This window comes from Talaromyces atroroseus, assembly GCF_001907595.1.
Source record: "Talaromyces atroroseus strain IBT 11181 chromosome Unknown scaffold_4, whole genome shotgun sequence".
NCBI classification, from domain to species: Eukaryota; Fungi; Ascomycota; class Eurotiomycetes; order Eurotiales; family Trichocomaceae; genus Talaromyces; species Talaromyces atroroseus.
Window position 1 is genome coordinate 664,844 of NW_017971436.1, and position 16,783 is coordinate 681,626.

Sequence of the window (16,783 nt, forward strand, 5' to 3'; positions counted from 1 at the left end):
CAATGAGACGGCGAGCCCGTAATTAGCCTGGCAAACGCACAGAAAGCAACGGCCGGCGACGTTGGTTGCCTGAGTCATTCTCTGGGGCCAGCCAAGCCTCAGCCAAGAAGCCACCGACCCAATCAGGCGGCGCATGCGGTGCAGCTGGACTTAATTTACTCGGCCTGCGAACTACGCAGCATATAACTTAACATGGCTATGTGACGAAGGAGGGCTGCGTATCTTCGTATTCGTATATGCGCGTCGACATGCACATACCACCCGCTGCACGGAATCAAGTTATGAATTATGACTATGTTCACGATGTACGCGCACTTCTTGGCTGCCAACGGACGACTTTCTTGGCCTCCTCTCCGCCAGCCAAGGAAAGGGAAAGGGGCCAAGCCTTGATCGATCGCGAAGTCACGATGCTTGGCGGCGGGCGGACGGGGTAGTTTACTCCGGACTCTACATAAAACACAGTTGTAAATGGTACAAGTCGTACAGAAAGTAAGTACGTACTACGGAGCGAACGCTATTAGGCCGCCTTGCGAACAGGTGGCTGATACCAACTCCAGATATTCAAGCCCACCTTCGATCCCGACAGCACAGGCAGCGCTGCATGCCAAGTTTCCGGATACCCCGAGCCATCTGCGCGCAAATTCTCCCAGAAGATCGCGTTGCCCTTGATTGGCTTGAACGTGACACCCTGGTACTTGCCATCGTCATCATCACATTCGATGAACCGGCACCACTTCTTCCGTTCCCCGGGCTTTCGCAGATGCGGGAAATTTGTGCCTCCGCCGGTACAGTTCCCATCTAGATACACCATAAACGTGCTCATACGGTCGCCGCCGCCGCGGTGTGCTGCCATTCCCGTCCAGTCGTAGTGATGCCGGTAATGGCCCGAGGTATTGTAGCGTTGGGACCACATGCGCTCGATATATAGGAATGGGCGCCAGCCCTGGAAGGAGCGTGCGCGCTCTTCTGCGCATCGGACTACAGCGTCGCGGTCGAGGAGGGCGCGGTCGGAGTGGCGGATGGATGGGTCGATGCGTTCTGAGATGCCGTCGTAGATACTGGATGGGGACCATTTAGATTCACTAGTAGACAAAAGAGTGAATTAGCGTGCAAATACGGACAGAAGTAATTGGTTAGGTATTTTGAAGGAGATAACAAACCTGACTGCAACAAGGTGGTCAGCCTCGGCATCCGTGAAGAAATCCTCAATATATATGATTAAAGGCGAGCGCGAGAAAATATGCACTCGATAATCATCATCCCGACAATCCAGTTGAGCAAGCAACTCCGGATCCTCGGGGCTGATAAAGCTATCGTCCGTGGTATTCAGTCCAGGCAGTAGATTGTCATAATCTTCGAAGTACTCTCCAAACGCTTCAAGACTATTGGCGCCATCTTTCCGGCCGGTCGACTGGGCGGTAGGGGAAGAAGAAAAAGAAGGGAATAGAATGCGGAGACCCGGTGCAAGGAGGAAGAGATAGATGGGAACGAGGTAGAAGAGCCAGGTTAGTATTGTAGAGAAACTTGGGTTGGAGGTGGTTGGTGGCATGGTGGAAGGTCGTACTGTGCCTTTCGATTTGGGACGGGGTTCAAAGTTCTGTCAACTAACCTGGTATCCACACCGAGACATTGCGTTCCGCATTTCATATCCTAGAACAGCCTCAATTCGGAAATCACTTTCTATATAAATAATATGCATTTACAAGATTTATTCAATCAAACATGCATTCCATTCGATTCTGGATATCTCACTCCATGCTCTTTTTCTGATTCCACATACATGCCTGCGTTCTTATCACCGAAATATTGACAATGTTTTGTGTAAACAGTACTAAACACCGTGTTGGAATCAATAAAAAAAAACAAAATATATGAACAAGGATATAAACAAATATATAAAGAAGGGAAAAAAAAAACAGTCCATATATATATCAATCAAATGCACATGGCGAAACAAACCCACATGCGGCAACTTCACTTCATGGTCATCGCAAAAACCCGAACTCCACAGCGTCAAAACATTCGTTAATAAGGGTATTGTTATTGGTATTGGTATTGGTATGATGAAAAGAAAACAACCACCCTCAAACGCCAGTATTCATCCATTGACTCCAGTCATCATTCATAGCGGAAGTATTGCTGGGATTCGTTCCGAGAATTTCGCCAAAATTTACATCCATATCGAAGCCCATGCCCATAGATGTCACTCCCACATCATCTATCGTCAGATTGCTGTCCCCAGGAGCCGATTTCTCCTTCATTAACTGCTCGCGGGCAGTGTTCTGAGTCGAGGGGCCAAAGCTTTGCCATACGTAGTTATGAGGAAGGGATACTAGGTCAGGACTTTGCAAAGTATCAGGTGTTGAGGAGCTTTGTGTCGCGGGGGAATATAGTTGTGTTTCGAGTCCTAGACGCTGGAGGTGAGGCGCTAGCGTTGTAGCACTCCTTGTAGGAAGTGGCCCATGTAATCCTTGAATTCCAGAAAATCCATCAAAGTTATTTGATGATGTGTTATGAGAAAAGCCTCCACTGAGAGCAGCAGGCGCATTTCCCTGCACAAGGGATTCAGGGGTATACTGCATGGGTGAATTTGATATGTCTTCCCTAAAATGACCATCCTCAAGAGTGGACATAGGCTGTGCAGGGTAAGCGAGCTGATCACCTGACGGGAACATTATAGGCATGAGATCCGGAAGAACCTGATTGGTGCAGGGTTGCTGTGATGGGACAAACGGCTGCTGCGCCGGTGGCTGAGTCAAAGACTGGCTTGCCGCCGGGCTACTTTGATGAGAAAATGAAGGCGACATCGACGCGGGAGATTCGGTCGAGTCTGAGGTACCATCCCAAAGCCAAGTTTGTGACCGCCTAGGCAAGGTGTCGTCAATACTCTTCTTCGTATTATTATTGTTGTTGTTAAACTCATTTGCCTGCCTTTCTTGCGGAGCTCTTAGTTTCGTCGGGAAAGAGTTTGATCGTTGTGGCGTCTCAAACGGCAAAGACATGGAGGAAGGCCGTTGCACTCTCGTTTTAGCTGGTGTATTCGAGGGCGGCGGCCGCTTCAAGTTTACTACATGATGCGCCGCTGAAGTTTGACGGCTTTTGAGCTTCTCGGGAAGTTGCTTGAAAAGACCCTATGAGAGACAATCAGCAAGGTATGTATATAGATATGTATATCGAGGGGTAGCTTACAATCAAGCTTTGAGCGCATCTGTCTGCAGCCATGCTCTTCTTAGCCAACATTGCTAAAGTTGTTTTTCCTTCTAGGGCGTCTTTGAGAATACCATCTTTGGCCGTTGATAAATCCGGATTCTCGAGAACGAAAAATACCAACGAGAGGATAGCGAAATATGTCGTGTACATGACAAACCAGTAGGATCCATTGAGCAGACCCTTCCGATACATGCTAGCCGTAATATGAACCACATTTCGAGAAACACTAATGCACGCCGCAGCGCATGCATAGGAGCGCTTGTCGATACTCTGATTATGAAAGCTGTTTGCTACGTAGTGCAGGAAAGGTCGGTACATCAGCATCTGCACGTGAGCATAGCTGATCCGAAGCAATTGTTGCATACTGTTTCGTTTGTGTCAGATCCTGGATCCTATGTCTTTTTATTCAGATGTAATCTTACCGTTCATATTCGGGACTGACTTCACTGCCTGGCCTCAGTGTAGTGGGCAAATTTTCCATCCATACCTGAAGATCCCTCTCAATCTCCCGAATTTTGGCATGGCTGATCATATAAGTGTGATCAGCCTTCGACTGGTGTTCTGCTAGTTTAACAGGGTAGATGTATTTGACCACTTTGATCATAACGTCGCTTAGGGAAGCCTGTGCGTTTGATCCTGCCATGAATGATACGCGATCAGACGGCATGGTGAGGATGCCCGTATGAGTGATAAACTCATCATCTATATCTAGTGGATACTCCTGGTCAATATCCTTGCTGCTCACCATCTGTGGCAGCCCTAAAAGACTGCTGACATAGATGTCCATCTTTCGAACTGTCCAGAATATACGTTTTCGAAGTTCATTCTCCACAGGATCAAAGTTGGCGTCGACTTTTCGATGGAGGCCTAAGCGAAGGGCAGCCCGCAGAGCAATCCCCACATATGAATAACAGGTGCTCAATTTTGCTGTGGATTGGAGGAACAAGACCATGAAACAAATAGCCTGTAGAGTGATTAAATCCCGGCAGTCTGTGATATCGAGTAGATGACGGCCTGCTCTGAAATATTGAAACCTAAATGGATAGAAGCGTTAGTGTTGAAACCAGAACCTTTCTTGCATAAAAACAGATGATGATGCATACCCCTGGCCAATGGCCCCCTCGTAGCCCGTCCTGTCAATAGCGCTCTCGACATCACTGCTTGAGAAAAGGCATCCAACAGCCATTGCGACATATAAAAGGGGCAAGAAAGTGTGTTCTTCATTTGTAAATTGTTCGTAAGAATTTGCGTATACACGGTCAAAGGTTGACCAAAAAGTTGGCTCGTGAATAAAACGCATGAGAATACAGGCGTGGCCGAAAGCGCTCTGACAAAGCCTCATTGCGACATCTTTCGCGGGCAGATCATGAGTTGGAGGCAGGTTGTGGCCATTCATGTCCTGCGGAGACTCTGATTGCGACTTGGGACTTTCGAACATCTGCATAATTGGCACGGGCTTGTTCAAGGGGCGCAGAGGTACGGAAAAAACATTTCCGATTTGTTTCCGCAGTCGTTGCATGAATATGATACTTGACGAATGGCCGTGGTAGTCCCAATGGCCTTGATCATCAACGTCTAAGAAACCGGAGTTTTCCATCATTGTCTCCAAGAACGAACCATCGGCACCATCGGCACATGTGTCTTGCTGTGGCGCATTGCTTGCTGGGGGTTTTGAGGTTGGTCCATCCGGTAATCCATCCCGTCGCAGTGCCGCAACTATCTGCTCGGTGTCGGTGGCGAGTAAGTGAGGATCATTCAAATCGAGGTCAGGGGCCAGGAATTGAAGGATCTCTTCGACTTTGTGGAGGCGCGCTTCCAAGGCCTCAACATGCTGTGGGGTGGGGTTTCGACGACGGTTCGAGGGTTGATCGTACGTACACTCTGCAGGAGGAATAAGTAACACCACCAAAAAGACAAGACGATTTCTATTCTGAAGATTATCAAATCTTACCGTAGCTGTACACTGTGCAGTGGGTACATGGCTGCTTCCCATCGCATTTGATTTTCTTCCGGCGGCATTCGTCGCATGCTCGGGTGACCCTCCTTCTTTTCTGCATAGGAATCGAATTCTTGTCTGGTTTAGATTGAGAGGGATGGAGGTTTTCTTCCAAAGATTCGTCTTGAGTTTCTGCGCCTGCGCTCTCGTCGTGCGTATGAGGTTGGGACTCCGCAGCCGCACTGTGACCATTCTCATCGCCTGCGGTGTTCGGTCCATGAAGTGAATTGAAGTGCTCATCCATAGTGACGACAATTCACTGACGCTTAAATCAGACGCGAAAACATAGATCGTATCTGGATACTCGGGAACCGCTTCAATTTCGCATTTCGCGAGGTAGGTAATACGTTAAGTTAATAGTACGCGGGGGGGGGGGGGCGATGCGCTTTATCGGGGATAATGGATTGTAAGATCGGCGCGATGCCGAGACTTTGCGGCTACACCAGTGACAATGTCTCGACTTCTTGCTGATGGCTCAATGACAGGCCTCAGAGGTCTGGTTGCTTCAAGGGTGTAGAAAGAAAGAAGCGCTTAAGATTAGTGAAGTTTCCGGGATCGCGCCACGGAGGACGGAAAAAAGAGAAGAGCGGACGCAGGCGAGAATGAAGTGTCACGATCAGTGATCCAAGCGGGGAGATATAGAAAGACGAGACGTGGAAGTGAAATTATAGAATAAAAAGTATGTAGAATTTAAAAAGTAAGAAAAGGTGCAGAACAGGCGGTGGAGCAGCAGGGACGAACAGGTTGAAGAAGGGGGAAAAAGAGGGAGAAGACGTAATTGCCAGTCAAACTCGCGGGAAGGAGCGAACCAGCTAAGCTGCAAGTGGCAATCATGTGCTGCTGCAATACCAAGTTCGTTAATTAGTTCAGTCACGGGTCCGTCATCCCTGACTATCATCTCTGCCAACATGCCGATAAATAATAAATGCAATGATCTGAGAATTCTCTTGTTTCGTACGCAAGCTCTGCCGGGCGGCTCTTCTGCAAGGCTGATGCCGATGGAAACCGACATGGTACGGAGGATGCTCTATATTCACTATGCCGTAACTATACAGCCAAATTGGGAGCTTTGGTCCTCTTTTTGTTTATTGTGGTTTTTATTTTTCGCTTTCTTTCCCACCTGCATCCCTCATTGCCCATTCTTACTCAATTCTGGTCATTTCTGGGTAAGTATATCCCTCATATAATTTCTGATGGTCCAGAATTAAATCCGCCTCGGAAAAAATAAAGAAAAAAGGGAGAAAGAAGCTTATCGTTCGCTAGCCATATTGGGGATAGCGTGTGCGATTAAAAATACATGCATCCCGACCTCCCTGCTGCTTATTTTCTGGCATGGACTTGTCAATATCTGAGGCAGCGCCATTTCACTATTTGCAGTACTAGCATAGAAAGCTAGAAATTTTCCATCTCTTTGACAAGGATTAAATCCGACACATGACTACATAAAGCTTAGTCAGTGTAAGATTGATTACAAATTTACATACGGTACAGGAGACTGGAGCAGCCCACGTGCCAACCCGGAATTCGGAATTCGGGTATTGCGGGACTCTGCCTCAATACGAGTTGAACGTTTATAACGTATACGATATGTAGTATGCAAGGAGCCTGCAAAGCACGCTCCTACTCTTCGTTCTCTCCTTGAGTGGAAACTCAAAATAAAAATAAAGTACGCAAAATAAAATGGTACGCTGTGTAACAAATTCCACGTTTCCACGCCGCCGCAATACCCGTCACCAAATCCGAGCCGAGGTATACACAGAATTGGCCAATGAGAGGAGAAGCCGCATAGAACGTTTAGATACGCTTTATTCAATTGGCGCTGCTATACTCTCTCAACTCTAAGTTCTGCCCTGGTAGTAATCAATAAAATAGCATCAACTCTGTCTGTTGATCGTCGGTGAAAAGGCCAGTCTAGCCGTCAAGCCCGAACTCAAAATCCATTGCTTGCTTCCTTTTCCAGTGTCGGAGAAGAAGAAAAAGAAGAGGGGTAAAAGCGTCGATAGTAGATTTGCTGATTGCCAACCGAACCAGAAACGCAATCGCCTAATGGCAGCAGAAGAAAAAATAGACGATCTCGTGATGTCGAAGAAGCATTGAGTTGGCGACCGGCTGCATGATCGGCAGCGGATTTTTTATATTTTATATTACTCGAATAATCTGATTAGTTATCATCTCCGCTACTCCATACCAGATAACCGAATCGCCAAATTCCCTCACCTGCAGAGTCTGCACCCAATAGGGACTTCGTTTTGGCTTTTGATATCAAGGATAAGAATCCGAGGCGGAGAATTGGCCCTAGGCCTACTATATATTAGTGCAAGGCAACAAGGCTCCGAGAATAAAACCGGCGTCAGAATCAGAGATATTGTATATGTCTGTTGACCGTGGTGGGCGAAGAGGCGGAAAGGTGACTGAGAAGCAAGAAAAGAGAGGTATAATTCTAATCTACCCCGGAGCGCCTAGGTAGGTACTAGGACTCTATAGCTATAACTTAGATATCTTGACTGTCTGGCTGCTCAAGCCTTGACGCAAGGAACTGCCTTTGCAGCTCTGGAGGCACCCTGAGAAATAAGGGTCGAATCTTGCTGGATCAGCATGAACCTCGCTCCTAAAGTGTTGATCATCCTTTCTTGCAACTCCTGAAGATCGTTGATTCCAGCTACTCCAAAGACCTTCCCATGTTTCAGACATGCTTTGCTAACCTTCTCAATCGAGGTTCGATAGGCGTCGCTGGTGAACTTCCCACTGATGCCAAGATCGATTGACAAATCCAAAAAAAATTCAACGCCAACAATGGCGGCAATCTCATCAGCAGCATCAACGCCGTGTTTGTCCTCAATCATGACAAGAGCAGTGGAGCCCAAGCTGTTTAAAGCCTCAATGGTCTCGTCAACCGGAATACCTTTTAGGCCAAGAATGGGCAACTGGCTAATCATCGACCGCGAGCCCTGGGGCGGGTATTTACAGGCGTTTACTGCTGCGCTTGCATCTTCTGCAGGAGCCAGGTAACCTCGGACGTTTCTTGACCCTGTCTATGCTCTCGGCGACATAATCGACGCTGTGCTCCGTCACTAGTATCGAATTAGTACTCAACTCATTTCTTATCTGGAATATGATACACTTACATGCCGTCACCGGCAACCGGCCTGATGACAGCGGATAGATGTGGTCGAGTTCGGTGACTTGAGGAGGGCAATTGGTCTTCCACAGTTTATGTTTAGCCTGCCAGGTGCGCTTCATGCTACTACTTAATATATTAGATATAGATTCAGCCTGGGTTGTCTTGGTATAATCATATAGCAGTTAGAACTCACCAAGTGGACCCGTTTGTTGGGCAAACAAACTATTGAAATTATCAATCAATTTCAACAATGTCTCACGTTGAGAACAAAATTAGCGACTACGCCGTAATAGGTAAGCTGGCGGACGACAGATCGATCCGATATAAGATCGCTGCTACTTTAGGTAGAAGCCATGTCTCAACTCAGCTGTAACTAGTTAAAGGCTGAGCTGACTAAAAGGTGCATAGCTGATTCACTTTTCTCTGTTAAGCTCACATTTAGATATCTTCGAAAATCTTGCAGAGTTTAGACTTTGATAGGTAGCATTGCATTACATTGAACGCGGCCAAGACTACTGTAGATAGTTTTAACAAGCGAAGAGAAGTTGCATGCAGTCAATAGAGCAGATACATGCAGTCGAACTGACGAAATCCCCGACGGATCTGCAGGCACAACTTCAATCAATGAATATTGTGGCTGAAAATAGCTTGATTGCAAATCCAATTTTCGCCCTAGACCAGTCATTCGCACATGCCAGACTAAAAAAAGTAGGATTTGACGTTGGACGGCGAACGCACCGACCAAGGCTTAAGACTTCTCCACAGCTGATCTTGGAACGGCCGGCAGTCGTCCATCAGCATCAGTGATCAACGTCACGGGCCGAGTGCTGGCAACACGTTTCTGCACGCAGTAGGGGTCGTACGGAGCAAGGCAGCATAAATAATTTCGACGGCGAGATCGAACGTTGGCGCTCTCTAAAGCTGCGCTGCTAATGTAGGTGGGGCCTTGCAGCCTTCCACAGGTACATCGCCGTCAAACCTCGCCTAACATATCTCTGGTTGCGACTCGCAATCGGCAGTCGAATGAAGTTCGTTCTTCGGTTCCTGTGAGCTCCCCGCAAACAACGCGTAGTACCTAGGCACCTTGCTCGCCATGTCGCAGAGCAGGTGGCAGTTCATCGACTCATCGAAAAACAGTGCGGACAACCTGACTCAAGTGAAGCGCCATGTGATGCAGGAGTATATGCGGCAGAAGCGCCTGGAGAACAAGCACGAAGACAGCGGGCAGGTCGGCACAAAGAAACGGTCACGAGCCAAAAAGACGAAGGTGCAGCCTCAGGCACGCGCTGCCGGGGAAGGAGCATACTTCAACTTCAACCTGACATCGTCGCCGCGGACCATACTCAGTGCCGCCAGAACGGACCCCTTTGACGCCCTGCCGTGGCAGGCCTCCAAGGAGGACCAGCGTCTTTTTGACTTCTACGTGCATGAAATGCCGGCATGTTCTTATGGACACCATTTTCGTACCAAGAAAGCCCACAACTGGTACACTGAAGTCTTCGTCCCCGAGGCCATGAAAGGCGCCCTGACCTTTGTTAACACGATCCTGGTCCATGGCGCCAACACCTGGGCCTGGGTTCGCAATGAAACTGAAACCGAGAGCACTCTGCGCTATCGACAGCTCGGTATTTCAATGCTCCGCGACCACACCCAGAAACACCCTCATGATATGACCGACAATGTTATCACTGCCTGCATGAGCGCTGCGGCCCTCGAGGACTTCGATCCTCGACCAGGGCATAAGGAAATTAGCTGGATTCACATGCGACAAGCCCAAAGATTGATCCGACGTCGCGGTGGCCCTGCAGCTTTTCAGAACACCACATTGGCAAGGCTCATCAACTGGCAAGATTATATTTTGGCCGGCTACGTATCAGATCCAGACGGGTTCTACTTTGAAAACAACCATCGCTTCCCCTCCGACGCAGCCAGACCGTCTCCGAACACCTGTCTCCCTTCGCCTCCCAATTCGGCATCCCCAGCTACCTCAGATCGCACCCCTTCGCCTACCCGCTTTTCGTTTACAAATACGCCCGAGCAAGAGATAGCACTGCAGTGCGAAGAGTTCCTCGATTTTCTAGGGCGCTGTGAACGTCTAGCCCTGAGCCAACGAATGGCGCTCCCACCAAACAATGCAAGTGTTCGTCACACTGGCTTCGGGCCTGCGTCGCCTCTTCACCATATATTAATATCCCCAGCGGAGAAGCGACGAACAGTAACTGGGGACCGGAAGCAATTTATTGCTCGACTAGCGGCCCTCTTGATGCTGAATGCAGCCATGTGGGATTATCGATTGTCTGTCCGCAAGACCGAGGCGTTCTTAGCGTATTCAATACACCAGCTTCAGGAAAGCGAGGTCAACGTGGGTTCCTCGATAGAGGCACTATTACAGATTCTTCTTGCATGCAAGGACTTCCCTTTGGATGAAAATCTGTCGCCTGTCCTGCATCCGGTTTCTCAATCTCCGGCCATCCCGGACCTCGCCGATTTCTCACAATATTCCGACACCGCAACGTCTCCATTTGCCCGGCCGTGGTTCGTCGGCCGTATGCTCAAAGTCGCAAAGCGCCTCGGACTCCAAACCTGGCTTCGTCTCAACAATTTTCTGTTCGAATGCCTGACGCTCCAGGTTCAAGAGCATACCATGCTTTCTTGGGGACCTCATCTGCGATTCGAAATCCTGCAAGCTCCTCTGACAAGCTACGTTATGCCTGCTTTACAAGAGGCTGTCTTTCTAGGAGTATAACTGTATAATATGTTTCAGCTCTTTGGAAGTCCTGGCTGTAACATTCTGTTTATATACCCGAAGTATTTATCGAGGCTGGTGTTTCTGCTTATGCTTGGTGACCAAATACGTGTGGTCATCTTTTTCGAGGCGTTCGGGCAGTCAATATCAAGCGATGGCGTAAAGGTTAAGTATTTTATACCCCCGGAGCGAGACAAAATTGTACATGCAAACCTGGGTGCTTGATTTTCTCCTGTACCTATAATAGGAATAATTACGCTTCCAGAAAGCTGGCTTTCTGGCTTTATAAACCTATATCTATATAAATATATTCTTTATCGCTCTGCCGTAGGAAGAAGTGGCACGGCATTCCCAAAAGAGTAAAATTGAAGACTCACGGCGCGTCTAAACTCGCCGGTCGCGACTGCCTCCCTCAAAACCGGAGCGGACAAACCTTCTTCCGTGCTTGTTTGCTCGCAGCTTGACTTCCGGACCTGACAAACGTACCCAACTTCTCTGAACCTCGTCCGTCAAGTTTATCAGAGAACTGTGCTCTGTAAATTCTATTTTTATCTATTATCCGAAACTGGGGAACGTTGAAACGGATTCAATAGCAGCAGGTTTTCAGCAAATCCCGTGTTCTGCGCATTGCTCAGCTCCGCTCCGAATTCTCTCTGTGGCCGCCGTATTCCTTCTTCACCACCCCATACATCGGAGAGCGCAATGAAACTTGAAATTGGAAAATCACCTCGTTGAGATTGGTTTTATATTGTTGATTTTCCTGTGCGAACTTGCATCACAGCAAACATCCTACTCATCGTCCGTCTACGGCGCTTGTCCGAGAGTTTGCGCGCCTTGATTCCTACGACTGACGGGAACTGTTTTTTTTTCTTTCTTTGACACAGAAGTGAACAGCGTTATTAGTACGGCACAACGCAAATATATCTGGCCAATGTCTCAATGAAATATTCTCCAACAGTCCCTGATGCTGGGGATTATCGCACTGTCGTCGCGCTTTGAGTACATACAATGGGGGTGAATCCCTACGAAGCAGACCCCAAGCGGGTGCCGAAGAAGGATCCATACCTCAATCGTAGTCCTCATTATGGGCGCTATGCTCCTCAGGATGACGATTTTAACACCGAGTTTCGTGATTGGCACAGTCCCGAATCCGACAAGCAGCACGCTTACTGGACGGAAGTGGTGCGAAAATACTGTATACCGCAAAACTCATTGCATGTTGTCGGGTCTCGCGCTGCTTTTGCGGTTGGAAAGGTCATAATACGTGTGGATGGCGACAGCGTGGAAGGCGCTGCGGCTGAGCGATTCTCGCGTTTGAATGCGAACGAATTGATTTCGTCAAGAAAGGCTCAAGGAATGTTGAAGGATTTGAACGTCGCTGTGCCTGTTATACTCTTCTGTGGAACAATTGACGGAAAGAATATCGTCGCCGAAACCCGTATACCTGGAGTGTCCTTGGAGGTCGCGTGGAATTACCTCTCAGAGGCTGATAAAAAGAGCTTCAAGATACAATGCCAACAGATCCTACAGCGTCTCTCTGGTGATGATGATCACCCAGACGCCCCGTCATATGTATGTGAAGGCCTCAATACCGTGTCCCAGCCGGATATACCGGATGTTGAGCACGATATTCTATTTGCTCCGAGGGAAGTTGGCGAAGTACTGTCTCTCACACATAATGACATGGTGCGATCGAACGTTATAGTCGACAACGGGCGGGTAGTTGCGATAACTGGTTGGCGTCAAAGTGGTTTTTTTGGACACGACCGAGCGCAGAAAATACATCGTCTTCTTCGCATACCCGAACGTTCCCATATCTTTTCATCCGGCGAGAGATCCACGCAAGACCAGGCGTGGGCTGACTTGTACGATTCTCCTGCCCCGAACACAGAACCTGTGCAGGACACAGATAGGGAGGCTAGGGTAAAGGCAGAGACTCCCGCAGCAAGTATAGAGAAAATCCCTGCGGCACAATCTGTCGCTCATACACCACAATTTGAAAGCATCGACGAACTCCCGACACCCAAGAAAATTAGCGATCTCAAGCGCGGATCAAGTTCGAGGGCATCATCTATGGACAGATCATCGCCCTCGGCTCCTTTAAACCCGTCGAAACTAGGGCCCAATGCCCGAAAGTCGTCGTCCGTCTCAATGAAGAAAGCCTCTATCGCGACAAAAGTCACGCAATCAAAGAAACGCAAAATCGACAGCCTGGACACGGAAAGTGTTGATGAGCGACGTTCCAACAGCCCTTCTTCTAATAAAGGGCCGTCACTCAAGAAGCGTGCGTCAGCTTCAGTAACGGGGTCGCCTGCGCCTGAAAGTAAGAGGGGCAGACCAAAAAAGAAGAAGCCCGCTTCAGCGAAGCGGACTTCACAACAGCAGTCAGGAGTGCAAGATGATGAAAGCGACGTCGAGAATCCCGATGAACTTTTTTGTATTTGCCGCAAACCTGATAATCACACATGGATGATCGGCTGTGATGGTGGCTGTGAAGATTGGTTCCATGGGAAATGTGTTAATATCAAACAAGAAGATGAAGAGCTGATTGATCGATACATATGTAAGTTCAGGGTCTACGCTCAGAAAGATAGTATTTGCTGAATTACGGAACAGGTCCCAATTGCAAGGAGGGTGGAAAAGGCCAGACATCATGGAAACCGATGTGCCGCTTAAAGGGTTGTAGAAAACCAGCGCGTGTATCAAGACAGAAAATCAGCAAATACTGTTCCGATGATCACGGTCGCGAGTTTATGCGTCAAATGACAAAACAGCTTAGATTGAAAGCTGCCAGCTCCGCTCCGACCCCGGTAGTCCTTGACCGAGTTCGAGGGAAGAGCATTAATCGAGATAGTCGCAGCGTTGATGGCGACGGTGAATCGGCCATGGAGACTAACGATGAAGATGATGAGCACGATCATCGTGGTAGCAGGTTAATGCCCGAGGAATTGGGGAGTAGAGGTGGCGTCTTGACGGTTAGTGACTTGAAGGCCGTTATCATGGGGGTATCGTCATCAGCGGAATTTCGACGACTAGGTGATCGTCTGATAACGCCGCCTCCGTCTATCTCACCACCGGCGAGGAGAGTAGAGAAAAAGACACAGCAAGACGATGATGACTCCTCCTCCTCCTCCTCCTCCTCAGTTGAGACGAAGAAAGCAGTCCAAAAGGATAAAAAGAAAAACAAAGAGAGTAAAGAAATCAAAGCAAAAGACGAAGAAGAAGCGCCGCCGGAACAAGAAGAAGATGAGGAAGAACTTTTCAACCGGAAGAAAATGGGACTAGACATCGATCCACCGGGCGTTCACTACTCAACCGCTGAGGAGGCTAGACTACAGAAATTGCGAGAACAGCGCGATCAATACAGACGCCAACGACAGATGATATCACAACGCAATCAATTTCTGGACCTTGTACGAGCGCGGGCAAAAGCGGTTCTCGATCGCCTGAAAGCAAAGGAGCCAAAGGGTGGGTGGAAAGACATTTGCGGCTGGGATGCGCGCATGGCCTGGAACGAGGAAGAACTCGACGACTGGTTTCATGGAACGGAAGCAGGTCGAAAGGCGTTTGAGGAAAACAAGCTAGAAGCTGAACCAATCGAGAACCTCGTGGCCAGTAACGGCACCGCCACAACTGACGAAGACGATGATGATGAAGACGACGGCCAGCACAACAAAAATAAAAGCAGCAAAAATAATAGTGACACCGAGTTCGCTGAATTTTCTCGCGGAGTATGCACCAAGAAGCGATGTGACCGGCATAAGCAATGGGTCAAGATAGTCCAGCAAGATATCCAATTCGAGGAAGCCATGCTGAAAAGCGAATTTGAAGCCTGCGAGAAAGAGGCTAATGCGATTGTTGAAGGCGCTATATTGAGGATACATGCTAGCTGATTTTTGGTTTCCTCGTTTTTATATTCACACTTACAAAATACACGAAAGGGGGCGTCTGGATTAATTTACGTTGCTGCACTCTGCATCTGTCATCTAGAAGAAGGACAGGACAGCATATCAATCAATGTATCATATATCTTTTTTTTTTCTTGACTTTTGATTTTGACAGGCAACTCATTCATGATGCTATGCTAGCATAAAATTTCATTCAATATTCACCTACTTTACGTAGCTAGACTACTTCCATACACACCACCTCCCCAACCCATCACCCGTACGATCCTTGATGACTTCAACAAGAGTCTGACTCCTTCTCCTACCTTGAAGCAGCAGATGCGTATCAATGCCTTGATCTAGAGTCCTTGACAGAAGCGTATTGAGCAATGGAAGCGGCTCATTATTCTCCGGTTCGTTTTGGGACAAGCCTGCATGCTTTTGCCGCATAGGGCGTTCCCGCGAAAATACAGAGTACAGACCCCCTGTTGACGTTGACGTTGATGTCGTCAGCGGACTTTGAGATGCGATTCCTGCCAGGTCTGTCGATGATGGCTGCGACGCTGCTGCTGGAGGCATACCCGGCCCCAAAGCTATCGTATTGACGAGCAGGACGGACAGAAAAGAAGCATGCGTGCGCGACAAATGAGTCAATGTCCTCAAAGCAGGTGTCAGAACTGCACTTCCGCGCATGGCGTTGGAGTTGTGGATTATGCTTTCGGTCATTGTATCTAGGCCTTCGATTATGAGCAGTGTTGTGGGTGGATCATCGTTTCTGTCATGATCATCCTTGTCGTCGTCGTTGCTTAGTATGAGCTGTTGTTCTTGATATGATCGATAGATCTTGGATAGTGCGTCAGATACTTGGCTGATAGCTTGCGTGGCAGAAGCGAAATCGTGAACCGGGAGTAATTCGACTTGATCCAGGAGGTGGAGTGCCTGCGCTTGTGATATTGGGTCTGTCGTGTCTGCCTCATCGTTATCTAGACTGCTCTTTTTGATGGCCACAAGACTGTCAAACAGTGTCTCCGGCGCAAAAGTAGTAGAATGCACAGGATGAATGATAAACACCCTTGTCGGTGTTGTTGCTTCATAGCCTGCTGGTTGTTGTCGTTGCTGCTGCTGTTCTTCAGGTGGTAAAGAGAACCCCCGAAGAGAGGATGCAAGCAATCTCCTAGAAATCTATGCACAAATCAATAATCAGATCCCACACACATTTCTCGAGTTGCGCGCATACATCACCAAGCAAATCTCTGAGTTGCGAGTCCGACTCGGAATCGCCAACCTCCCACCACTCTCTCAAGTACGAGAGCCCAATTATGATCCCGCACCGGAGCAAACGCTCGGAACCTTGGTTTTCGTTGCGATGATCATGTCTCGACAAACTAGAGAATGCGTTGGATAAGGATGGCTCTAAATTCCATGTTGTTGTTAGGTTCGCCCTTTGTTCTGCTGGAGGTTGAGGTCTCCATATTGCAAGCGGAGGAGGTACGAGTGTCGATGCAAGAACGGGGAATGCTGGGCGGCTGGTGTAGATGTCTTCGTTTTGGGATGTGGTCATTATAATGTTTGTCGCTGTATGTGTATTCAGCAGATTGTTGACGTCTAATTACTGGAGTAGCAGGTTTGCATATGTTGAATTTGTGTGGTGGGTAGAGCCTCCAACTGATTCTACGAGTTCCCAAACTGCAATTTGAAACGGATGAATCTATTGTTAACTAAACTATCGTTGAACTACCTAAATAAATCAATATAAAACAAATATTGGCTTGCTAAGATTGAAATCACAGAAGGAGGGAAAAAAGAAAAGGAAAAAAAAAAAA

The 16,783-nt window shown here is 48.1% G+C and overlaps 6 protein-coding genes across 6 annotated transcripts in view; 2 read left to right on the forward strand and 4 right to left on the reverse strand.

Moving 5' to 3' along the window:
• Positions 1-517: 517 nt before the first annotated feature.
• UA08_04112 (hypothetical protein) lies at positions 518-1,549 on the reverse strand (the record flags this gene model as incomplete). The annotated part of the gene is made up of 2 exons (XM_020266399.1): positions 518-1,082; positions 1,161-1,549. 2 exons carry the CDS (start codon positions 1,547-1,549, stop codon positions 518-520), a joined length of 954 nt encoding a protein of 317 aa, XP_020120463.1.
• Positions 1,550-2,084: 535 nt separating this feature from the next.
• UA08_04113 (hypothetical protein) lies at positions 2,085-5,450 on the reverse strand (the record flags this gene model as incomplete). The annotated part of the gene is made up of 5 exons (XM_020266400.1): positions 2,085-3,131; positions 3,190-3,574; positions 3,633-4,244; positions 4,314-5,091; positions 5,162-5,450. The coding sequence occupies 5 exons, from the start codon at positions 5,448-5,450 to the stop codon at positions 2,085-2,087; spliced, it is 3,111 nt and encodes a 1,036-aa protein (XP_020120462.1).
• A 2,272-nt stretch (positions 5,451-7,722) lies between these two features.
• Positions 7,723-8,446, reverse strand: UA08_04114 (hypothetical protein; the record flags this gene model as incomplete). Its single annotated transcript, XM_020266401.1, has 3 exons — positions 7,723-8,154; positions 8,234-8,277; positions 8,332-8,446. The coding sequence occupies 3 exons, from the start codon at positions 8,444-8,446 to the stop codon at positions 7,723-7,725; spliced, it is 591 nt and encodes a 196-aa protein (XP_020120461.1).
• Positions 8,447-9,420: 974 nt separating this feature from the next.
• Positions 9,421-11,073, forward strand: UA08_04115 (hypothetical protein; the record flags this gene model as incomplete). Its single annotated transcript, XM_020266402.1, has 1 exon — positions 9,421-11,073. The coding sequence occupies one exon, from the start codon at positions 9,421-9,423 to the stop codon at positions 11,071-11,073; it is 1,653 nt and encodes a 550-aa protein (XP_020120726.1).
• A 1,008-nt stretch (positions 11,074-12,081) lies between these two features.
• Positions 12,082-14,966, forward strand: UA08_04116 (hypothetical protein; the record flags this gene model as incomplete). Its single annotated transcript, XM_020266403.1, has 2 exons — positions 12,082-13,636; positions 13,690-14,966. The coding sequence occupies 2 exons, from the start codon at positions 12,082-12,084 to the stop codon at positions 14,964-14,966; spliced, it is 2,832 nt and encodes a 943-aa protein (XP_020120460.1).
• Positions 14,967-15,203: 237 nt separating this feature from the next.
• Positions 15,204-16,783, reverse strand: part of UA08_04117 (hypothetical protein) — a gene marked incomplete at both ends in the record, with an annotated part of 3,659 nt that continues 2,079 nt past the window's right edge. The window contains 2 exons of the mRNA XM_020266404.1: positions 15,204-16,142; positions 16,198-16,565. Of these exons, the coding sequence (XP_020120828.1) occupies positions 15,204-16,142; positions 16,198-16,565 (1,307 nt within the window). The remainder of the gene's footprint in view (positions 16,143-16,197; positions 16,566-16,783) is intronic.